The sequence below is a fragment of the Haemorhous mexicanus genome, chromosome 3, assembly GCF_027477595.1.
Source record: "Haemorhous mexicanus isolate bHaeMex1 chromosome 3, bHaeMex1.pri, whole genome shotgun sequence".
Lineage (NCBI taxonomy): Eukaryota > Metazoa > Chordata > Aves > Passeriformes > Fringillidae > Haemorhous > Haemorhous mexicanus.
In genome coordinates, this window is record NC_082343.1 from 40,385,888 (window position 1) to 40,394,593 (window position 8,706).

General features: G+C 45.6%; 1 protein-coding gene across 1 annotated transcript; it reads left to right on the forward strand.

The window, feature by feature from the left end:
- The first annotated feature begins 5,012 nt into the window (after positions 1-5,012).
- On the forward strand, positions 5,013-8,315 carry LOC132324872 (cytochrome c oxidase assembly protein COX20, mitochondrial). Its single transcript, XM_059841471.1, has 4 exons — positions 5,013-5,229; positions 6,716-6,830; positions 6,995-7,058; positions 7,514-8,315. Exons 1-4 carry the CDS (start codon positions 5,197-5,199, stop codon positions 7,653-7,655), a joined length of 354 nt encoding a protein of 117 aa, XP_059697454.1. The 5' UTR covers positions 5,013-5,196; the 3' UTR covers positions 7,656-8,315.
- Positions 8,316-8,706: the final 391 nt, after the last annotated feature.

The window sequence follows — 8,706 nt, forward strand, 5'->3', positions numbered from 1 at the left end:
GTACATTGAATTAAAATCTCTTATGTGTTGCAGATGAAAAGATCCTTTGTACCAGCAGTTAGGAATAAGTTAGGCAAAGTCAACCTACAGAAACAATCAGCAAAGCTAACCCAGAATAAAACTGTCATGCAGTTGAAAGTTAATTTGCATTAACATTAATGCTTGGGGGGAAAAAGAAGAGCTTTTTTAAAATTCAATTGCACAAACGTGGTTGCTGACTGCCTTGGCAACAAGGAGCCTGCACATACTCCTCGTGCCTGCCCTGACCCCACAAGGGTTATTCTGACATAACCTACAGCACAGTATCTCTGCAGCCATCATAATAACAATTTACCCCCAAAAAAGCATCATAGCATCACAGAATCATAGAGTACCTTGGGTTGGGAGGATTAATAAAGATCATCTAATCCAACCCCCTTGCAATGAGCAGGAGCATTTTCAATTAGATCAGGTTGCTCAGAGCCCCATCCAGTCTGACCTTGAATGTTTTCAGGGATGGGGCACCCACCACCTCTCTGGGCAACTTGTTCCAGTGCCTCACCACTCTCACAGGGAATAATTTCTTCCTAATATCCAACCTAAATCTACTCTCATTCAGTCTAAAGTAATCACTCCTTGTCCTTCACAACAGGTCCTGCCAGAAGGTTCCCTTCCAGCTCTTGCAGGCTCCCTTTAGGTTCTGGAAGGCTGCTATAAGATATGCCCAGAGCCTCTTCTTCTTCAGGCTGAAAAACCCCATCTCCCACAGGGTGTCTCCATACAGGTGCTCCAGCCTTCTGAGCATCTTTGTGGCTCTCCTTTAGGCTCACTCCAACAGATCCATGCCTCTCCTGTGCTGAGGACCCCAGAGCTGGATGCAGCACTGCAGTTGGGGTATCACGAGAGCAGAGTAGATCAGAATTCAACCTACTGGCCACTCTTCTTTTGATACAGTCCAGGATGCAGTTGGCTTTCTGGGCTGCAGGTGCGGCTCAGAAATACGTAACCCCAGAACACATTATTCCTACACACTTGCATTCAGTAACATAATGTTCTTCTCTGGAAGGACAAACACCCTCAAGGCAACTGAGGACATGAGTGGAATAATCATCCTCTTCATGAGTTCTGGCAATTCTAACTACTTCTCTGCTTTCATGGCTTACAAAATGGCACATGGTTACCACAAGCAAATGCTTCACTGCTACTTAAGTAGCTTCAGGGTGACCATGAAGACAAAGCCCTGCTGGACATTTCCAAAATTTGCCTTAAGGCGTGATTCAGCGACTAGCCCAGCAACACAATGGCCTGCTGCTACCTTCCAAACATCTTCAAGAGAGCAACTTCTTGAGGCACTTGATGTAAATCAGCACTGCTCTCAAAAAAGCAGCCTGTTTGCCCCCACATCACGGCCAGGAAGCAGCTTTTTGTGTAAGGCTAACTTTCAGCTGCAACAGGTGGCACAGCTGGTGATACAGAGCAGGCAGGATTGCACAGCAAAGAGGAGGAAGGCCTGGACCACCTCTGGTGTCAGCAGCCCACCTTAGAAGAGTTTAAGCTGGTATCTATGGATATGAACAGGCAGAGCAGCCTCTGCTTGCCAGTAACAACTGTTATGGACAGACCAGCAGAGCCTTTGCAAACGCCCTGGGCAGAGCATGCAGCCCTTGGGAGATGCTGAATTCATCAGGAGCTTTAGTTCTCTGTCCATGGTGGCCATCAACCTAAAGGGGTTGTCATCCACACCCTCTAATAAATGTATTTCTATTTCTTAGGACAGACTGGCACAGCTTTTGCAGGCGGTTGCTTTTCCACAATGCTACATAAACACCCTACAGTATAGGAATAACTTATATGGCCAAGAGGTACTAAAGGTAGGAAATTCCACCCTTGTGTGATGGTTTCCTCCTTCTAGGGAGTACAGCCCAAAATTGTGTCAGAAGTGACGAGACCCATGTATGTAGGGATCGGACCCCTCAGTGAAGTCTTCTGATGAAGGAAATAAGCACTGGAGCCAGGTTCCTGTCTGCACTGCTGTGACATGAGCACTCTCTGTCTGCTGCTTCATGTCCTGTACACGCTGGCCTCTTTCCTGCTCCTGGACTGACAAGAGTTTTTCCTGGCCTAACCTTTAAACACAGAGATGAAGGGTGAGAGAACAAAGATGCTGTCAAAGACCAATCCAAACCATTGACCAGCTGTCAATTTCAGGCTGGAAAGGCATATAGCTAAGGATGCTACAGTTTATTGATCAGTGCTAATAAAAATAAGAACTGCATAAATATAGGAAAAGTTCAACCAGCTGAGAGCAAGTGGCAATCAGCACACTATGATGGATAGAACTGACCATGCCCAGGCAGGTCTGCCAAGGGTCTGCAGCTCCAGCCAATGTCATTAAGGAAACAAGAATGTTTAGATATCTCAGTTGTGTCCTTTAGGGTCAGAAATTGAAGGCAGCTGTTCCAAACTTGCATACATACAAAATGCCTAGCTTCCAGAAACAGCTCAGTGTCCCTGCTAATGGAGAGAGGCATGCACACAGGGGCTTTTGCTGTACCACCTTTCCTGTATGCACACTGGCAGAACACAGTGGAAGATGCTCTGGGATGTGCCTCTGCTGGGCCAGGTGTACCAAGGGTTTAAATAAAAGTCAGTTCAGCTCTTGCAGCAAGTCACATTGGCAAGGCAGTGGGCATATTCCAGCAGCTCGCACACTCCCTGTGTGACCACCCTTATAAAGTACCACATGCCCACAGAGTCTCAACCTCCTCGATCAACTTACAGGCTAAAACCTGCATTTCAGTGAGCCAGAAGTAGTTACCCTCATTTTTATTTGCATCCAGGATGTGAAAAAGAAGACCCTAGTCCCAGAGCCTTCAGAGCACACCAGGGTAAGAGCAGCAGAAGTACAAGGCCCACACTTCAAGAGCCCTGTCCTCCTCAAGTGCTGGAGGACATCACCGTGCTCTCTGCACACCCTGGCATCTCAGGTCCCTAAGGGACACGAGGGAAGATGGCTGCATGCTTCAGGCCATCCCAAGTGTCCCTCTTCCTTAAGCTAAGCAGGCTCCAGCTCCAGCATCTTCACTCATCTGAAGCACCGACAAGCGGCCCTGTGTACTTCTAACTCCACAAAGGGCAATAGTGATTAATTTTGGAGCAGCTTCTGAAGGACAAGAAGCAGAGCTGTAAAGCAGAGTAATGGCCAAGTACCAAGGAGAGGGAGAAAAAAAATAGAATGGTTTTGTTTATTGCAGTGTAATTTGTGTGATCTGGGTATTTGGGAAAAGGATAAATGACATATAGGGAAAACCACGTACTTCTCCTTAGCCTATTCTTGACTACCAGACAGAAGAGGCTCTATTTCTGCACTTTGCTCTCCACCATCTTAATTCTTTCAAAGCAAAAAAGATCCTTCCATTCTTTTCCTTAAAAATATGAGCTGCTGTAGGCCAGGCCACCTCATTAGCAGTAAAAGCAATGTCTCTTTTTCACCACTGTGCCCTTGTTAATCTCAGACATGTCAACACTCTCTTGGGATTTCTTGCTACATTCCTCAGTATTTGTCACTGCTTAATTTTTAAACCAACTAAAATAAAACCGGACATTACAAGGATTTCCAAGGACAGATTATGTCAATAATTTTGGTTTTTGCATCATATAGCAAACGTCCTATGTTTGCATCTCCACATACATAATATACATTAATTTTAAAAAGGCCAAACTACTCCCAATTCGAGTGCCTCCTACTGATCTTTTTAAAATGGACAGCAAATGTTGAATCAGTGTTCCGTGAATTGAGAGCTCTGCCTGCAACGTCTACGAAGATGACAAAACAGTGATAGATTGGGACTGTTGGGAAAGATTGAGACTGGTTTCTAATCTATGGGAGATTTGAAAGAGCTCATGCAAATGTGCAGTGGCACTTTTCAGCTAGTGAAACATGAAAATTGGTTGTGTGAAAGTACATTGTTTCCAAAATCCCACAAACACAGGAAACACAAAAAGTAGTAACAGAAAATCCAAATGGACATAAATTTCAGTGTGTGAAAAAAACCATTTTATTTAGCATAGGATTAAAAAAGCCCCAAACACATAATAATATTTAAGAAGATCCGAAGATATCTCATGCCTAAGTCAGGACACACTATTTTTTAGATCAAAGAGCAGTATTACACATCTGTCATCCTTGTTATACTTCATTGCTTAGATAGAAAAGGTTCTAAATTGAATCTGCCCTGTAATTCGCTACTTAGAGGAATGTCTTCTTGCAGCAAAATATATTTTTACAGTATCCTGGAGAACTGTACCTCTGTCCTAAGTCACTTAGCAGTATTTACCTTTTCTCATCCTTACTGCAGGTACAGTTACACACCTAAGGGGTGATTTCCAGCATGTCCAAGTGATTTAGCACAGGCTTACCCCGCTATATCAGGCTGAACCCGCTGGGGTTGCGTCCGATGCCGCTCCGCGTGGCCTCCTCAGAGGAGGCCATTTTCCAGAGCACTTCTCAATCAATTCCTCCTCCACCTCCTGCTTCCCGCTGCCACCCGGGGACTTTTAGCCTAGCTGCACATGCCATCTTTTCCTCATTCCCGCACCCTGGCACGCTCTCCTGACAATCAGCTCTCCGCCACCTGCGATGGGGATACACATCCCCACATCCATCAGGCTGGACACGGCGCGCGAAGGATCCCGTAACCTCCTCCTACCACTAGGTGCTACCCACTGCGCGCGTTTGCACCTCCCAGCCCCGTCGCTTCTCTTTTAGCTTTGAACAGCCGGGCTCAGCCCAACGGCGGCAGGGCCTATGGCGCCCGGTATGCCGGAGCGTGGCCCTGCCGCGTGCTCCCGCCGGGATCCGTGCGGATTCCCAACACCGCCCTCAGCCCCGCCCGGCCCGGGTGCGCGCCCGCGGCGGGGAGGGGGCGGGCGGCGCGAGGCCAGGCGGGGGCGGGGCGGGGCGAGCGCCGGCGCCCCGCCCCCCCGGCCGCGTGCCCGCGCGCGCGCCCCCCGCGCCGTGACCCATTTCGCCGAACAAAGGATTCGCGCTGGAATCTCGCTCGGCGCCGGGACCTAAAATGGCGCCGGCGCGCCCGCCCCCGCCCCTTCCGCGGGCGCCATAGAGACGGGGCGGGCGGAGCGGCCTCCCCTCGGCGCCGCTCTGTACGCGGGCGCAGCCCCGGCTCGCTGGTGCGGGCGGGAAGGCGCTGCCGCGGCATGGCGGGCGAGGGCGACTCTGAGCCGGGGAAGGTAATGGAGGGCGGGAGGGGGCGGGCGGCGAGGGGCCAGGAGGAGAATGAGGATGATCGTGAGGAGGAGGAGGAGGATGAGGAGGAGCTGCACGGCACACGGCTGCCCGCGGCAGCCCCGCGCTGGGGACACGGGAGGTCATTGCAGAGCAGCAGTGACTGTGCCCCCACGGCCCCGCCCGCCGCTCCACCGCCCGAGGAAATAGCTAGGGAACAATACACGGAAACCCACGGCAGAACTGGGGCTCGGGCGGGCGGGGTTTGGGCTGTGGTCCCCTGGGTCCCTCCGCGGGACTTTGTTTTGGTGGGCGAAGCACCGCGGTGAGGCTGGAGGGTTTCGTGAGGCCGGTGCTCGGCAGTGGTCAGAGACATAACAAATGATGCCCAGCCTGGCAACAGGTGAGACGCTATTTTAAAAGGATGCATCACGCTGCGTGGATGTAGCAGGGATACCTTCTTAGCCAACAACAGCAACATATCAAGTGACTTCTTCCATATGAGAGCGCTTGAAATTACTGATCGGGAGGTTCGACCAACATAGACTACATCCTTTCTGTCTCGCTTGTACACAGGGACAGCTGATGGCTGTCCCTAGGGAACATGGATAAAACTAACGCTTGGGATTTCCATGCTTGCCATCCCCATTACCACAGTTACACAATGACTTCTCTCACAGAGCTGTCACCCTTCCACACGCAGTTGAGCCCTGTAGTCGTCCGTCTTCAAAATCTACTTTGACCGAGTGGAATACCTTCCCAACAAAATAAAACCATCACCTTTGATGAATTTTGGTACAGTTGCACACATGATTCTTCATGCTGTAATGATTTAAGCACAACAGACTGGAACATATTCTCACACCATCCCTGACCAAAGGACTGACAGCAGAAAAATGTGTAGGGGTTACTGAGGGGCAGCTGCCTTGACCCTGACCCATGTGCCCAGCCCCTGCCTAGACATAGGGCAAGGTCATTAATTAGTTAGGTTTATAAATATTTGTATTCAGTATTAGGTTCTCTACTACATGCTCAATTCTCCAGTAAGTTAACGTTTTTCAAGCACATTTGCTTGCTTCAGGTACTAAGATTACATGGCATGACTACCTGCATACTTGATTGTAACCTTCCTTCTTCGTTGCAATGTAACAAAAATCCTGGATTCTTAAGGGTCTTCTCTCTTCTTTTTTGGGGAAATTTAAAGGTAAGAAATTAAGCAGTTCATTTGTAATATTCAGTGGAAAGGATGGATCAGCAGTTTTGTGCAAAACTATATTATATAAATTAATAGTTAACTCTTCCAAAAACATCCCTGATACATCTGTATCTGTTCACTTTTGGTCATCTATAACCCTGGACACAGTAAGTTCTCAGCTAGTTATGCTTGGCTATTATGATAACAAGTCAGTTTTACAGTTGAGTTTGCATCATAGACTTCTACAGAAGTGATTTTTAAAATTTATGGGGTTTTCTTTTTGTTTTGTCTTACAGTCCTTTAAACTCCTGGGATTTCTCGATGTTAAAAATATCCCATGTGCACGAGAATCAGTGCTCTATGGCTCCTTGGGGGCTTTAGTTATGGGTCTTGGACATTTTTTAGCAACTAGTAAGTACTTACTCCTTTTGGGTTTTATATATATATTTATTTGCAAGAATATATATTTATTTGCAAGACAAAAACTTCTGTTTGCTGTTAGGTGTTATTAATAATGGGAAGTCATACAAGTTGTTTTCTCTGACTTTTCAGAAGATTTTTTGTTTTTCTTTCAGGTAGAGTTAAAAGATCTTGTGATGTTGCAGTTGGTAGTTATATTTGCACAATGTTAGGATACTGGTATGTAAAATTCTTCTTCAATTTTGACAGGCCTATGTTGGCTGAATTGTACAACATGATCCCTGTGTTTCAGTTTTCAGAAACAGTGTTTCATGTTGGTTTTGAAACCACATTAAAAACCTGTCTAGCAAAGCGTCCTCTTCCTTCTCCCCAAAATAGTTATCTTCTTTAAAGGAAGACGTTTCACTGTGTTTGAATGTTTATGTTTCTATATATATTTTAAACACTTCCTATTGTTTCTTGAATTCTAAGCTATCAACTCCCCCATTTATTTCCATTTTTCTTAATTCTTTTTTCTTTTTCATACCCCATCCTTGTGTCCTAATTCCAAAGGCAGCATGCTTAATTTTACTAGCAAAGTGGTTGCAGCTTTTCAGCTGCCTGACTGACTCTGGTTTGATCCTGCCACTCATACAAAGCAGGGAATTGTGATTCATTTTCATCCCCTCCTCTAGGTTTTACTGCAGGTACAACTTGGCCCAGCAAAGGATCCGGCAAAGAATGCTTAAAGAAGGAATGAAAAACAGAATTTTATTTGAAGGCAGTTATCTTGATCCAGAAAAGAAACAAACCAGCAGTGAAAGAAGCGATTCATAGGCTGCTCCGGAAGAGTTGTGGTTTCATACATCTTTGGGAGAAGGTGGTCCAAAAAAAAGTCAGTCGACACTGCAAGCCTGTGAGCTGTCTAAAACTGGTAAATCATGGTTTTCCTAGCAAATCTGAGCAGGAAATTCATAGTGAATCTGTTAAGTCGGTACAAGCCTTGCTTTGTTTCATGTATGTATGTATGTGACTGCACACATTTGGAATGACGTCCTGTTAAACATCTGGGAGCTGGTGTGTTCTTTTCAGGGTCTTGGAGGATTAAAGACAGTGATTTGGGACTGCTTTAACTTCCATTATAAACAGAGTGTGGTTTGTTTTAGTAAAGTTGTAATTACATCTCATTTAAATTCAGGAAAATATTTCCATCACCTGTTGAGTAAATGTGTCCTTCAGTGCTATTATTAACAGTACTGTTTGTGAAACAGGAATATTTGAACAGTAGGAGAAGGCTTTGCTTGTGCAAAGTGGGTGATAGTCAGCAGCCTTTGTAAGATTTCAGCTGCAGGATAACCAGATAGCTTACATACATTGTGAAGCTGAAGGATTTCCATCTTTGTTCTGTTTGAAACTATGAATAAAATCACACTTCAGAGCAGTCTAAACTATGTAATTAAATAATTTTTTTACTTCATTAAAAATCTTGCGATTTAAGACACTTCTCTACTATTTGTGGAATCATAATCTACATTATTTGTAAGTAGCAGTGCTTGTTTTTTCTTTCATGTTTTTCTTTAAAGGCATGTTTTACAGGGATTTTTCAGTTAAAAGAAATATCAGTACATAATGTCAAGGAAACCATCTTATTTGGAAATACAGTGTTAGGTCTAATAGCATATTGGTCAAAAGATGAGTGATGACATCACTCGGTGGCTTCTGCCTGCATGAGTGACACAATGTTTTTATTTTTTCATATAATGATTTATGGTTATTATGCTGTAAGCACTTTCTGGTCTAAAGGCATGTCACCAAGCAAAAAACAGTCCTTTTCCCCCACCCTGTACTTAGTCTCAGAGAGATTGTGATCTGTTGTTAACTCACATTG

What these genes read in the sequence shown, in the direction of transcription:
- LOC132324872 (XM_059841471.1), top strand. Translation starts at nt 5,197, where the DNA reads ATGGCGGGCGAGGGCGACTCTGAGCCGGGGAAG. An exon ending in TGGACATTTTTTAGCAACTA is followed by an intron (nt 6,831 to 6,994) that starts GTAAGTACTTAC and finishes TTTTTCTTTCAG; the next exon opens with GTAGAGTTAAAAGATCTTGT. An exon ending in TGCACAATGTTAGGATACTG is followed by an intron (nt 7,059 to 7,513) that starts GTATGTAAAATT and finishes CCCCTCCTCTAG; the next exon opens with GTTTTACTGCAGGTACAACT.